Here is a 16,348-nt window from a genome sequence, read left to right as displayed (position 1 = left end):
AGATAGTTACAGGTTTACGCCCTTATTTCTGGACTCTATTTTCTATTAGTTCCATAGGTCTGTGTGTCTGTTTTTGTGCCAGTACCATGCTGTTTTGGTTAATTGGATATTCTTTCAAGATGTCTTTTAATATCAACTTTCTGATACTTTAATTTGCGAAGTATCATTTTTTTCTCTCAACTTCGTCAGTCACCAAAAGATGAGAATATCTTTTATATTTTCATCCAAGTCGTTAGCGCAGAAAGATTACCATGGCATAGGAAGGTATCATCTAACACCTATTTATTTGTTTGGGTTCTTAAATCAGTTGCAACATGTCTGTCTGGGGTGTCTTGGTAATTTATTAGCCTAATAATTTCATCGTTAAAAGAAAATGACTTTATATTGACATGGCTCATTGATCATGACTGTATCAACATGGTTTCCAGCAATTTTCTTTTTCTTCAAGGGCTTACACATAATCTTTTGGATAATCCATGATCAGAATTCTTCAAGGATTGACATTATTATCTATTAGTAATTTCTAAAGTCTACTTTACAAAATAAAACCTGGATAGTTTTTATTTCCATCACGACTTCTTAAAAACTGTAGATAGTAGAACTGTCACTCTTTCTGAAGGCATGAAGAAGGAACAGGGAGAGAGGGAACTGGAAATGGAGACAGAGAAGGTGGTGGAGAGGGTGGCCAGACAGCAGCCATGGCCTCACTGAAGAACTACAGCCAGGCTGAATGGTAGTTCTCTTTAAGTTCTTTGAGAAATCCCCACACTGCTTTCCACAGTGGCTGAACTAATTTACATTCCCACCAACAGTGTATAAATGTTCCCTTTTTCTACAATCTCACAAACATCTTTTATTTTTTGACTTTTTAATAATAGCCTTTCTGACCGGTGTGAGATAGGATCTCCTTGTGGTTTTGACTTGCATTTCTCTAATGATCAGTGATGGAACAATAGACATGGGGGACTACTAGAGGGGGACTACCAGATGCGGAGGATGGGAGGGGGAAAAAGAGTTGAAAAACCACCTATTGGGCACTATGCTCACTACCTGGGTGAAGTGATGGTTCATACACCAAACCTCAGCAACACACAATTTACCCATGCAACAAACCTGCATGTACCCCGTAAACCTAAAATAAAATTTGAGAAAACAAGGAACTGCAGCCAGATGATGCCTGCCTTACTGGGCAAGGACACCATTAGCACTGCCCTAGAGGCCAGCTGCCAGGATGCTTATCCACAGACCTCTTAGGCATCCTGTTTTACCCTTCCAGTGTGAAGATGGTTCTCTTTAGGAATATGAAAACCAAGAAGGAATTAATTAGTTCTCTTAAGTGTAATCATCATCCTTAATCAATAAACCCACCTAATTCTTATTCATCTTTTCCCTTAAATATCCTGTAAGTCAAAACTGTGCTTTTGCTGGTAGTGACTGATAGGCTTCTTAGTAGTAATGTCATTTTTGAGCACTTACATACACTACCCCTGAGCTGAATTCTTTACATCTTATTTAATTCTCCCAATATCTCTTTGGAGTCCTTTGTCTTCTATTGTCATCCCTGGTTGTATAGACAAAGAAACTGAAGCGTGTAGATGTTAAGCAGCTTTCAGGAAGTCAGACGATAAGAGCTGGAGTCAGGATCCACCACCTTGCCACAGTGTGGCTTCAGTCCTTCTGGACAGGTTCTCGCAGCCTTCTCTTGCCCTCCGATGCTCATCTCTTGTACTTGCCTCTTTATCCTGTGAGCAGCTCTGAGCTCAAATGGGTCCCCAATGGCAGAGAGCCACAGTGCTCCTCTCTGAAGAGTGTAGGGCCTATTTTAAAATACCTGCCCTCCTTTCATTGTCTTGTCTTACAAATTCTAACTTGGCAGACTCTCTCTCCCCATCATCTGCAGTTCCCTCGAATCACTGTCCGTGTTTCCCTTCCGGTCACAACTGAGCTGAGGGCAGCCTTTCCTCCCATACTTTCCCAACCTCTGAGTCTACAATGAGCAGCTGGGCAACATGGAGGCCATCTCTGGTGCTCTCCTCTGAATGCGATTCGGGTTTCGGCAGATGTCCAATAAACAAAGCTCTTGCTAAAAATGCAAATGCCTCTCCTAAGGATCATTGTCATTTTTAAACCACATAAATACTCAGATAATTATCTAAGTGGACAAGTGTGTATGAGCCAGGCTCGCAGGGCAGAGAGGCATCGCCCTGGATCCTCAGCCCCCTTACAGCTTTCCAAGCCAAACACGGACACACAGGAAAATCAGCAGGAACTTGGCATTCTGTTTCTGACAATTTGCAGCATTAGCCTATGCAAAGCCTGAGATAAAAGGTGTCTGTTTTACTTTGAATAGAAATCACACAAGATGTTTCCAATCAAGCACAACTCAGTGTAGTCTTTGTTTTTCTAATCTTCCTCCCCTCCTACCTACTCTCAAACAGGAACAACGAACGAAACACAATCTTTAAAAGATAAATAGTAATATTTGGAAAACCATAGGAAAGGAGAGGGAGCAAATGTGCTGCTGGGGCTGTGGCTTCTGTGCGTTGTGACTGCGGAGCTTCCATACGACAGGGTGTGGGATCCTCTCTATTTGGTAAAAAGAGATGTAAAAAATTTCAGGACAAATTTTTTTTGTCCTGGGACTACACCCTAAAAAACGTATTAAATATGATCTTGCATGGGGACCACTGTGTGACATGCTAGAAAGTAATTAAGACAAATGTTCTATGGCAAATGCAGAAAGGACTCTCATTGGGCCAGCTTGGGTTGATGCTCATGAAAAGCCAGGGCAATTCCCCTGAATTGGGGGTTTGGATGAGGCCCATTTTCAGGGATAGTTTCATACAAAAGTCTATTTTGTGGGACTGATCAAAGAGAGGCTCCTCTTGTGAAAGTAAAGGGTAGATGCCTATACGCTGCTCCCAACCTCCTCCTGAGAGCTTCCCCTCTGTCCAGAGACAGCATGATTGAAAACAGTGGCATTAAGGAAAATTTCACCAATGTGTGTCTGCACAATGCCAGTCCTATGTGAAAAAAGGTCTTCTTGGTAAATTAGTGATGAAAATACTTAATATTCTTTCTTAAAGACTCAAAATGCACACTAGCATACTAGAGTATCATAGCCATTGGTGATGATTAATTTTGTGTGTCAACTTGGTTAGGCTGCAGTACTCAGATATTTGCTCAAACATTATTCTAAATGTCCCTGTGCAGGCATTTTTTAGATGACATTAACAGTTAAATCAGTAGACCTTGAGTAAGGAAGATTACTCGCCATAATGTGAGTCAGCCTTATCCAATCAGTTGAAGGCAAAAAAAGTAAGAAGGTCCCCCAAGGAAGAGTAAGTTCCGTCTCCAGGTAGCCTGCAGATGTGAGCTGCAATGTCAGCTCCTTCCTGGGTCCCGAATCCGCTGGCCCACCCTGCAGATTTTGGGCTTGCCAGCCCCCACATTTGCATGAGCCAATTTCTTAAAATAAATCTCTCTCCATGTATGGATGCTATGTGTCACTTAATGACTAGGATTCATTCTGAGAAATGCATCATTAGGTGATATCATCATTATGTGAACATTATAGCGTGCACTTACACAAACCTAGCTGGTACAGCCTATTACACACCTAGGCTATATGGTATGGCCTGTTGCTCCTAGGCTACAAACCTGTACAGCAGGTTACTCTACTGAATACTGTAGGCAATTGTAACATCGTGGTAAGTCTTTCTATATCAAAACATAGAAAACACAAGACATATTTTACCATACCTGTTCTAAACATAGAAAAGGTACTGAAAAATATGGTACAAAAGATAAATAAAATGGTATGCCTGTATGGGGTACTTGGCAGGAATAAAGCTACAGGACTGAAGTTGCTCTGGGTGAGTCAGTAAGTGAGTGGCAGGCAAATGTGAAGGCCTAGAACATGCCTGTATACCACTGTAGACTCAATAAACATTGTGTGTTTCTACATTTATAAAAAAAGATTTCTTTCTTCAATCATAGATTAACCTTAGCTTATGGTAACTTTTTTTACTTTATAAATTTTAATTATTATTTTTTTTAAAGACAGAGTCTTGCTCTGTTGCCCAGGCTGGAGTGCAGTGGCATGATCTCAGCTCACTGCGAGCTCCACCTCCTTGGTTCAAGCAATTCCCCTGCCTCAGCCTCCCAAGCAGCTGGGATTACAGGTGCACGCCACCACACCCGACTAATTTTTTTTTGTATTTTAAATAGAGACAGGGTTTCACCACGTTGACCAGACTGGTCTCAAACTCCTGACCTCAGGCAATCCGCCTGCCTTGGCCTCCCAAAGTACTGGGATTATAGATGTAAGCTACTGCACCCTGCCGAAACTTTAAAATTTTAAAAAACTTTTGGACTCTTCAGTGATAACACTTATATTAAAACACAAATACATTGCACAGCTGTACAGTTGTTTTCCTTTGTGTCCTTATTCTATAAGCTTTTTTCTATTTTAAGTTTTTTTACTTTTAACTTTTAAAATCATATTGTTAAAAATTAAGACACAAACACACAGTCTAGCCTAGGCCTACATGAGGTCAGGATCATGAATACCACTGTCTTCCACCTCCACAGCTTGTCTCACTGGGAGGTCTTCAGGGGCAATAACATGCATAGAGCTGTCATCTCCTGTGATAACAATGCCTTCTTCTGGATACCTCCTGAGGGACTTGCCTGTGGCTGTTTTACAGTTATATTTTCTTTTAATAACTAGAAAGAGTATACTCTAAAATAATGATAATATAGTATAGTTAGTACATAAACCAGTAATATAGTCATTTATTATCCTTGTCACTATTATGTACTGTACATAATTGTATGTGTGATACTTTTGCTATGAATGGGAGTGCAGCAGGTTTGTTTACGCCGGCACTGCCGCAAACACTTGAATAATACACCAGGCTACAACACTACAATGGCTGATGTCACTAGAAGATAGGAATTTTTTCATCTCCATTATAATCTTACTTTTCATCTCCATTATAATCTTATGGGACTACCACCATATATGCGGTTTGTCATCATGTACCAGATAGCGATATTTTGGTCAACAATGGACCCCGTATAGGATGGTGGTCCCATGAGATTATACTACTGTATTTTTACTGTACCTTTTCTATGTTTAGATATGTTCAGCCACACAAATACTTATCACTGTGTGACAACTGCCTACAGGATTCAGTACAGTGACATGCTGTACAGGTTTGTAGTCTAGGAGCAATAGACCATACCCTATAGCCTAGGTATGTAGTAGGCTGTATCATCTAGGATGCTGTAAGTGCACGCTATGATGTTCACACAATTAAACAATTACCCAATGGTGCATTTCCCAAATGTATCCTTGTCATTATGAGACACATGACTGCACACACACACACACACACACACACACACACACAGACACACACATTCTATTGGTTCTGTTTCTCTGAAGGACCCTGACTACTACACCATTATCTATATCTTACTGTATTTTGGGGACATTTTATGGCATCTGTTGAGTTCTCTGTGCTCTTATTCAGTGTGCATGGTTCCTATTCACATGGATTCATGCACTTCAGCCTCAGTTGGCCTGAATGTTTCACAGCAATCATACCCATCAGGAGCAAAAACGTGGAGCAGGAAGTATGGTTTTTGTTTTATTTTGCTTTGTAATTTGGCATATCACAAATGTCCTTAACTGAAAAGCATACCCAAATGAAGAGGTGTGTCAAAGCCTTTAATTGCGATACATGATAGTAATAAACTAGAGACTAATACAAGTTGTCCTCAGTGTCTCCTTCTGAGTTTACTTGCTTTAAAAAAATATATAACAAGCTTGGTAATCCTGTTTTCAATCTAAAAATGAAGGAGCAAAAAATATCAGCTTCACACTGGTGACAGTGAAAAGTGGAAGCTGTTAAATTGAAAGCCAAGGGTAAGACTTAATATCAGACAAACGAGACACAGATGCTAACTACGGGGGTGGCGTCGGAGGGTGGGGGGCTTGGTGGGCATTCGGAGTGAGCCTCGTGGAGAGCAGAGGGATAGAGTTTCAGAAGGGTGATCCAAAGACCTCAAGCGAGGGCAAATTTTATAAGAAGTCAGAGAATGATGTGCACACTTCAGAAATATTTCCATCAAAATGTTGAGAATCGAACCAGAGTTTGGGCTCCCTGCATCTGCAGGTCAGTCCCGGGAGTTGGGAAATCCAGTCTTGGGCGACTCCCTGCCGATGAAGCTCCGGTCTGAGGTGGTGAAGCACATGACGTCACAGGTATATTCACCTCTAATCTCTGTGCTTTGAAACAGGTTCTCTTCAGTGCCCTCACCGTAGCTCTGTCTGGAAAGTGTGATCAGAAAATCCTTCATCTCCTGCTGACATTTCCCGAAGGGGAAAAATCTTGGATCGCGACGAAGGAACTCTGTAGCCTGCCGGGGTCAAAAGTGTATCCTCTGATTGTGTTGCTGAGTCGAAACCTGGATGTGCGAGCTTTCATTTACAAGGTATGGAGAGCATGCTGGCTGGGGGCAGTCCTCTGCAGGACTCTGCTGTGGTGGCTGCAGATAAGTACAGTAGTCCTAGGGGTGCGGCAGTGGGAGACCAGCACCCAGCCACTCTGCAGTGGTCTCCACCAGCCTCTGGTGTTTGCTGAATCCAGGGTGGGGCTCAAGAAGACTTTGTTGTAATAAAGGGATGTTCAGGAGACCCTTCAGGGGGCCCTTGGAAACAAGTGTCAGGGCATTGGGACAGAGTTGGTGGTGATCTCCATGCTCATTGTGGAAGGACCCACTGCAAAAACACACCACCGCTTCCTAATGCCAGGTGTTCTCTGCTCTGTAAGGGCCACCTCCCTGGAGCATGTTTGAGGAGGCTGGGATTGTGCATGGTCCACTCCTGAGCCGCCCAAGTTAGGTGCTGCTCCCCACACGGTGGCCCTATCAGTCAGCGGGAAGCATCCAGCTCTGCCAGGGTGCTGGATGAATGTGGAGAGGTGGAGAGTGCCCTGGAGAGAATATGGAGGGGTGGGCAGCACAGGAAGCCCAATCCCCTGTGTGTGCCGGCTCTGACAAGCATGATCCTCTGACGAGCAGCAGTGTGAGGGCAGGGAGGGACTGGAGGAAGCTAAAGATGATGAAGTCTGCAGGAGAGAGTGGAGAGCGGGAAGTGAGGAGGAGCTGGGGCAAGCCCAGGCCCAGAACTTTCTGGACGGGCCCAGAACCCATGTAGGGGCAACCCAGCTCCCAACCACAGCTCCCTGCTCTCAAGCTGCCCCTTCCAGAAGCTTCTCCTCCTTCTGGCCTCTACTGTTTGAAGCTTTACTTGGGTTTCCAGAAGCTTCCCCTTCTTCTGGCCTCTACTGTTTGAATCTTTACTTAAGTTTCCAGAAGCTTCCCCTCCTACCCTTAGGCACTGATCTTGCTCCAAGTACCATTGTTTTCCCTTTAGGGAAGTATTTCACAACCTCTGTGTTCATTGGAGAGGCTGCAGGGTTTGTACTATGGTAAGGTGGCTGTAGGCACCCTGAGTCTGGGTGAACAGTTTTATAGTCAGCAAAGGGTAGATTTGCCATTTCAGCCACGCGTGATTTCCTTAGTTTCTATTACTTCAAGAGTCCAGGGGGTAAATGTTGGAATGAACACACATACACACACAGACACACAGACACACACACACACTCTAAGAACAAATATTTGTTTTCAGAATGATTACATTTTAAACCCATAAGGAGGAGAATAAACATTTCTTGCATCCCCATAATTTGCAAATCCACCTCTATCTTGGTGGAATTTATATTTCTCGCTAACATGCTTATGGTTTAGCTCTGCATTTGCTCACCACAGCCTCTCTTCCAACTTTACAGTTTGCCTTTTGTGAAACAGAGCTCCCATTGGCATGATGATACTTTAGTGGCCACTTTGTTATGTGCACAAAGGTCCCCGATTTGAAATAAGTGCTTGTAGAGGCCCACATAATTACTGCGATAAGGGCCATCATCTGTACCAAGATTCCTTTGAAGGATAAGATAGTGGGTTGGATTCAGTCTCCCAGACACAATGAAAATGACATCGTCATTAATAACAACAGCTCTTATTTATCAGGTACCTTCTATATGAAGGGCTCTATGAAAGTTGATTAAATACAAGATATTGCTCAGGATGTTAGGGCAGCCCGACCTCCATGTGAGGGCCACGTGCAGGTGCAGCACATTCCCAAGTCCATGTACTTTCTGATTCACTCAGCTGACAATGAATTTCTGAAGCCTTCAGCAAAGCACAATTTGCTATATTAATTCGGCACATCAATCTGGTCTGTTGGAGCTGCGCTGGATCCCTGTCATTCCCCACCATAAGTCAGGGGCCGGTCATTGTGTGCCACTTTTTTTAAAGGGCAGCTGTAATTAGAAAGATGAGTAGAAAAAGTGACAAAAGCTACACACCGTTTCTCCTGCTAGAGTTGTCTCTATAATATGAATGGACAGAACTCTGTCATTATAAGCAGAGTGCCTCTGTGAAGGATGGAGCTGTGATCCTGGAGCCCTGAAGGTCATCTGCAGAGCTAACAGCTAAAACACTAATGAGCAAAAATAAGAAGCAGTGACAACTGGGTTCCTTTGCCCCAGCCTGGAAAACAGAAAATTCAATATGCAAATGACAGACAGTGGAAATTAGCTATGATTTTCCCTGCTCTGTGCGAAGAGCTGGCATTTCCTCATTTATCCATTCATCCAACAAATATTTATTGAGCAACTAATATTTCCTGTTGCTATTTTATTCCCAGTAGCTACATAAATGATCAAGACAGAAGAAGAGCCTTGCCTCCAGTGTAGAACTGAAAATATGCAAAAAAAAAAAAAAAAAAAAAAAAAACCTGTAAAATACAGAGCATTTCAGTTGGTGATAGCATAAGTAAGCTTCAAAGGGCACTGACATTTTTAAAGAATCCGGGTTAAATTCACATCCCTGAACCTTTCTAACTGTTAGTCTTCAGAAAGACTTTTAATCTCCTCAAGCCCCAGTTTTCTTATCCAGAAAACGAACAGTATAATGCACATCCCCGAGGTATTAGGAGGACTGAGATGATGTGTGAATGCTATGAATACTGTAAAGCAGTAGATAAATGTAAATTGCTTCACATATAAGGACTGCTCATATTTTGAGCCTCTTCTCAAATTTCCACCTTGGTCACCTCAAAGATACAGAGAAATATTTGGCAAATGATTTGAATTTTAATGATAGATCACATTTGTTTTTAGTTTACATTTTAACAATGCTAATGCAATTCAGTGTGCTCCAAAACACCTGAGCTCTATATACTCTAATGAAGAGAACTTTCATATAGTACCGCAAAGGCGTCTCTGAAGTTCAAGAGAGAATAAAATCAAATAAACAAGTTTTCACAGCTCAAAAGATGCTTGTGAGTGTAAAAATACAGCGTTGGTTATTTCATGTTGTTTTGTTTTGTTTTTGTTTTGTCCTTTAGACTCTGATGCCTTCTGAAGCAAATGGCTTGCTCAACTCCTTGCTGGATGTAGTTTCCAGCCTCAGCTCCTTGCTTGCCAAAGCCCAGCACATCTTTGAGTATCTTCCTGAGTTTCTTCACACATTTAAAATCACTGCCTTGCTAGAAACGCTGGACTTTCAACAGGTGTGTGCTTCATCTTTGTCCCTAGGGAAATATTCAAATTTGCCCCTTCTTTGTATTTGCCTCTTTTTGCCTTTATCTTCCCACATCTAAAATTTGCATTAGACAGCAAAATACAGGAATGGAAGTACCCTTTCATATCTCTGAAAGCAACAGCATAACATAGAATAAGGTCTGGCATCTCTTTAAAAACTGCATGAAACTGACATTGTTGATCCACATTCCACCAGTGTGGAGATTGGGATAGTACATGCATTATCTATAAAGTAAGAAATTACTAACTCAATTATTGCACACATGAGATTTCAAGGGCCTGTTTAACTTAATTCAGAGAGCAAATTGCTTTCAAAAACCTTAAAACATTTATTTACTTATAAATAATTGGCTTACAAGTTACAGATCATTTACTGCAAATGCAAACGCAAACTTGATTTAGTTTAGTGGCTTGATATTAGGTTTTCCTTGAACTCTTTTTGCCTGGGATTGAACTGACTGGGCACGAATGAGGAGGAGTGTGGAATTTTTAGGGTTGGACGTGCAGGATGAGGAGCAAGATAACAATGTTCTCAGAACTGCCTTGGAGACAGAATGTAAGTCCTTCATGTGATAGGTAATTTGTATAGCTATAAAATATCTGGATATCTTGGTAGCATAGGCAGGCATTAAGACTAGTAATTAGTCTGAATTAGTGATATTTTATGGATTAATAATTTATTACTGGACAAATAGTAAGGACTTATGTGTGTGTGTATGTGTGTGTGTGTGTAGGTATGACATTTCCCTCTTCTACCAGGTATGTTGGCCAGGAAAATTACCGTAGTGTTTCAAATGGTATCCCAAGGACAGAAAACTCTAAAGCAGACATTCCATTCTTTTGACTTGTTGAATATCTTGTACATTCAGTGGAGGAAGGAACTAGACTTCCAGAAGTGTGTGAAGGAATTGTTTTAAGTCACTATGTAATTGCAATTTAGTTTTCTTATTTTCTCAGGTTTCACAAAATGTCCAGGCTAGAAGTTCAGCTTTTGGTTCTTTCCAGTTTATGATGAAGATGGTTTGCAAGGACCAAGCATCATTCCTTAGCGATTCTAATACATTCATTAATTTGCCCAGAGTTAACGAACTCTTGGAAGATGACAAAGAAAAATTCAACATTCCTGAAGATTCAAGTAAGACAGTAGTAATATATATATGTGTTTAGATTCGTTTGTATCTTGATAATTGGCCCTAAGTTATAGTAAGTATTCTGTCTGTGTATAAGGTTGCTATATGCTGGCATAGAGTCTTCTGCTTCCACCTCCCCAAATGCTGGCATGGCAGCTGACTTTGAACGGTCCTAGTGCCTTTGAGAACAGACAAATCCTCTCACCTGGGTCACTAAGGAACCGTGTCACCAAGGAAACGTCTAAAACACCTGAAACCCCAGCCCCATTGGTTTCCCAGGCTAACCAGTATTGGTGAGGGTCCAGGCATAAAGACCATGAGCACTGCTTTGGTCCATGCAAATGGCTATATTATAATAACGAAGAGAACTTGTCTGTGGCCACCTCCAAATTTGCTCTCTATGAAGCTCAGGTACAAGTGAATATGCATGATAGGTACAAATGAATATATCACGATAGGTACAAATGAATATGTCATGATAGGTACAAATGAATGCAAATTAATACATAATTTTTTTGGCCCCAATTTAAGTGAAAAAGTTTTTATTAGAAAGGCAGAATAAACATGCTGGTGAGGTTTTGGAGTTTAGACAGTTCAGCTCCATCAGTTGTGCATTTTTGGTCACGTTGTTTTATGTGTCTGCATCATGTTGGTTTCATTTATAATGTGGAAACAGTAGCACCTGGCTCATAAGCTCATTGTGAGATGCAATGGAAATGAGGAGTGTTGGTGCCTTAGCATAAGGGTATAAATGTATCCTAGTGTATTCGTTTTCTATGCTGCATGACAATCATTGCACACTTAATGGCATAAGAAAACACACATTTGTCATCTCATAATTTCTGTGGGTCACATGCCGGGATTTCTGAGTTAACATTTTTAGTTTTGTACATATCGCAACTATACTTTTTTCTGCAATAAAATTACTCCTGTTCATATTAAGCTTGCAATGTAAAGACTAAGTCATTAAATTTCAGTAAGAATAACCTCTATAATTGATGGTTTAAAAATGTATTATATAGTCATATTCTTAATTTATACATTAGAGGAAAGTATTTCTATCAATTTTATTGTACTTGTCAAATAATTTTTTTTCCCTTCAAATGGGGAGTTTGGGAAGATGAAAGTAACATTTAAAACAACCACAACAATCATACCTTGAGTATTTATAAATCATAGTATCAAATCTAAGATAATATTTTCATTTTATTCTTATAAAGCTAAAATAATATTTTCATTTTAAATGTTCTCTTGATGGGTAAAGAAATAGTTATACTGAAGTATTCCGTGCTAGCTTAAAACCTTATAAGATTTAGTTCCTACTCATTATGGTGATGAAATTTCTACCCTCATCAGGTAACCATTGATTTAGACAATTTAGTTAAGTAAATCTTTAATTGAAATCAACTAGCATCACAAGACTCATGAGAGCCACCAAGAAGGATTAAGTACTTGGGTGAAAATAAGGCAATTTAATATGTCAAAATTAGTAAGTTTGATAGTTCTGTATGGGTTCATTAAAGACAATTCAGTAGTAACTTGTAAAGCTGACTTCATAAGAAAAGCTCAGTTCTGGTCTCCATATTGTGACTGTTGAAATGAGAATTTTCTTGATGAAAAACCAGATTTATTTTTCGTATTGTCATTTTCATTTTCAATTGTCCATGTCATTATTTAATACTCTTTTTGATTACTTACTTTGAAAATGTAAGTCATTCTTTCCTGCCTTTGAAGTCACTTAAGTGAACACAGTATCATGAAGTTTCTTATGAGATGAGAGCTGCTGAAAACTATAACAGGGGAAAAAAATCTTGTTTACTTCCTGTCTTAGTTTATTTGGTGTTGCTATAAAGGAATACCAGACACTGGGTAATTTGTAAAGAAAAGAGGTTTCTTTGGCTCACAGTTCTGCAGACTATACAAGAAGCATGGCACCAGCATCTGCTTTGGTGAGGCCTCAGGCTGTTTCTACTCATGGCAGAAATTGAAGGGGAGATGCCATGTGCAGAGATCACAGGACAAGAGAGGAAGCAAGAGACGGGGAGGAGGGAGATGCCAGGCTTTTTTTTTTTTTTTTCTTAAACAAGCAGCTCTCTTGGGAACTAATGGAGTGAGAACTACACTCATTACTCTGACAATGGCACCAAAACATTTATGAGGGATCTGCCCCCAAGATCTAAAGACTTCTTGTTAGGCTCCACCTCCAACATTGGGGATCAAATTTCAACTTGAGGTTTGGGAGGACAGGTATTCAAACTATGGCACTCCCAAAGTTCAGAGTGGTGTCAGAAAAAAATATGGTTATCATTGAAAATGAGGCATCCTGGATATGTGAATGAATTTCCCTATTAACCTAGGCATCATGTATCATTAGGAACTTTTTTTTTCTTTCTAATTGCAACAGCACCGTTTTGCTTGAAGCTTTATCAGGAAATTCTACAATTGCCAAATGGTGCTTTGGTGTGGACCTTCCTAAAACCCATATTGCATGGAAAAATACTATACACACCAAACACTCCAGAAATTAACAAGGTCATTCAAAAGGTAAGTTAAAATAAATGAGAATCATATAGACCATACATATACTAAATCAGGAAGGAATCTTTAAAAATGTCTGACATAATTATTATGCATCTTGGATTATGTAAAAGGCTCTTGTTTTGAATCTACTTCATTTTAGCCTGAGTGTTTTTCCTGTCATTGTTGTTGTTAAATCTGGATTTGCTGACTCCTTCCCTTAGAGGACACTTTGGGGGTTGGGGTTGTTATTTAGAATAATTAATGCAGTGAACTTACAGAACTCTAATACGAAAAGTCAAGGACAATGAGACAGAGAGGAGGACTGTTTGGAGTAATTCCAGGAAAACTTCGAGAACAAATTCTAATCTGTTTTGCTTGGTGCATCCAACAATTAAGAAAGAATCAGACATGATACATACAAACTGATGTATTAGCAGTTAGTATTTTGGTTAGTGATGTTTCTGAATTCACAGTAAGGCTTTGCTTTACCCTGTGGAGAATAAGGTGAGATGAAGACACCAAAGCAGGGTGTACCCAGGAGGCATTGAGACACTATGTGGCTCTGCTTATTTTCCTTTTCTTACATTGTTTAACCTCTCTAATCTATTTACTGCAGGATTTGTTATTATTAATATTTGCACTTTCTTTTCAAATAATTGTGTTGTATTTTCCTGGAGTCTTTTCTTGCCTGCTAGGGGGCCTGTAAGCCTACAGGCACCTGGAAAGGGGACATTTTACCAAGGACACAGGAATAATTTGGTCTTATTGTCAAACACAGAAGAGAAGATACCTGCACTATTCATGATAAACTTCCAAGCCTCAAATAGTATTAATAATTTGGAAACTGTGATCATATGGCATGGAATCATATGAGCAGTTAAGTCGTTTTTGATCAAACTTGCCTTCACGAGTTTCATGCTCCTGACCCATGGTTGCTGTGTGAGGCCGCAGCACTATTTCCTGTAAGTTCCCTTTCCCACTTTGCCACCTACCTCAGGGGCTGCATTTACCTCTGCCTACTTGAATGGTATTTAAACTTTAAAACATTTATATAATTTATTTAATTTTTGTTTTGTTTTGTTTTTTGGAGAGATGGAGTCTGGCTCTGTCACCCAGGCTGGAGTGCAGTGGTGCAATCATAGCTCACTGCTTGGCTGAAGCAGTTCTCCTGCCTCAGTCTCCCGAAGTGCTGAGATTACAGGTGTGTGCCCCCACGCCCTGCTAACTTTTTAGTTTTTTTTTTTTTTCTTTTGTAGAGGCATAGTCTTGTCTACTTTCTAAAAAAAAATCTTGAAAGTGTCCTTTCGGAGGGGTATTTGCCAAAAGTCTGCACTCTCACATGGAACGACATTGATCTCCATATATCCTCAGTGTGAGCTGTTCTGTTGGGGAGGAACTCTGGCCTCATAGCTGCCATCCCAGGACTGGAAGGACTGGAGCCTCTGCACCATTACTCAAATTTCCTTAGTGTAGTAAGTTTTTAAGGGTTTTGGATATTTAAGGAATTTCACAGAACATGGCTCCATATCACAGCTCTATTTTAAATTCAAAATTTAAAAGTAGGCCATGACTTTAAAAACAGATGATATGATATATTATTATGTTAATATTATTAATATATGACTACAGCATTGCATATTATGATGTATTCTGCAGTATAACAATTAGTGTGATGATCTCTGCTTTTAAAGAGCTCATCCTGTTGTGGGGAAGAGAAGGCAAATAGCTGAAGAAATAAGTTAGATATACTATGCTGTAAGGACCATTCAGTGCAGCAGAGGCACAGGCTGTGGGGGGCAGCTGGTCTCCCTGGAAAGAAAGATTGGGCAAAGCACTTGGAAACATGGGTTGTCTAAGCCCCTGTGAGGTGGAGACGGGAGGATTGTGGGCCTGGACAGAGGTGTGGGGAGGTGCCAAGCCCCACATGTGTGTTCTGAGAATGATGAGAATTTTTGAAAAATCACCAAAGACTTCACTGGTTCTTGCTTAGCCCCTTTTTAGATATTGCAGGCAGTGTTGAGAGCTGATGTCTTTTTTACTTATTTAAAATGGCTAACAACTTTGCATGCAGGTGTCCTGGTTTTGCACTTGTAAAGCTGATTTTATGGCATTGTACCTGAGATGAATTATCCTAGCAGTCAGCCACGGCTATTTGGTTTTATGAAAATTGTTTCTAGTCATTAGACTCATGGTCTAAAGTCCCATAGAGCTGGGAGACGCTTGTAGCTTTGCCACTTGGGCTATGTGAAGCAATATTATCTACAGTGTTGGAGTGGCCCATGCTATAAATTATTTAAGACATGGTCTTTTTCTCTCCATTACTTCTTGTTAGGTGGAACCATCTGAAGTTGCCATTTTTGCAGGAAAAAAGAAATCTATAAAAGTTGGTAATTTCATTTGGTTTAACTTGTAATAGCACAGGTGACACCCAGAAGCGTGATGCTGTGGTAAGAAACGTGTGTGTGTGTTGGAAGGCTGGATTTTGGTCCCCCTTTTCCTAACTCTCTGTGACCTTGGGCTTATTGCATTCTCTTTGAAGGACTCTTCTCCTCTATCTGTGAAATGAAAGACTTGAGTAGATCCATGATTTTCAGTCATCTGGGAGACGGCTCTTCATGCGGGATACATCAGAATTACCCACGGACCCTTAGTAAGGCCTTCCCACTCTGGGCTCTGATATCCCTGTCCCTGAACACTTGTACCCCTCACACCCATCCATACTCTTCCACAGAGCTGTGTGCACCTCTATCTATCAGCCTTAAAGACAGTGGAGGTCAAGCATTTTCATGAACTGGAAAAAAAAATGATGGCCACAACTTCTAGAGAGTGTTAAAAGGTAAACTTAGGGACATTAAAATTTCAACAAGTTTATTTGAGCATTCGGTTATTCATGAATTAGGCAATGCCAGACAATTCAACCCTCCACTGACTATGTTGGGGTGTGGGATGTGGGATAATAGAAGAAGCTTGTATAAAGTGTTTGCTGCAGCAACAGGGAGAAAATATATTTGTTAAAGTAAA

The 16,348-nt window shown here is 40.4% G+C and overlaps 1 protein-coding gene across 1 annotated transcript in view; it reads left to right on the top strand.

The window, feature by feature from the left end:
* Positions 1-16,348, top strand: part of ABCA13 (ATP binding cassette subfamily A member 13) — a 492,269-nt gene that overhangs the window by 130,434 nt on the left and 345,487 nt on the right. The window contains exons 24-27 of the mRNA XM_054496702.2: positions 6,310-6,504; positions 9,482-9,646; positions 10,635-10,812; positions 13,212-13,351. Of these exons, the coding sequence (XP_054352677.1) occupies positions 6,310-6,504; positions 9,482-9,646; positions 10,635-10,812; positions 13,212-13,351 (678 nt within the window). The remainder of the gene's footprint in view (positions 1-6,309; positions 6,505-9,481; positions 9,647-10,634; positions 10,813-13,211; positions 13,352-16,348) is intronic.

The sequence above is a fragment of the Pongo pygmaeus genome, chromosome 6 (genome assembly GCF_028885625.2).
Source record: "Pongo pygmaeus isolate AG05252 chromosome 6, NHGRI_mPonPyg2-v2.0_pri, whole genome shotgun sequence".
NCBI classification, from domain to species: Eukaryota; Metazoa; Chordata; class Mammalia; order Primates; family Hominidae; genus Pongo; species Pongo pygmaeus.
Note: the sequence above shows the minus strand (reverse complement) of the source record. Positions and strands in the feature narration are given on the sequence as shown.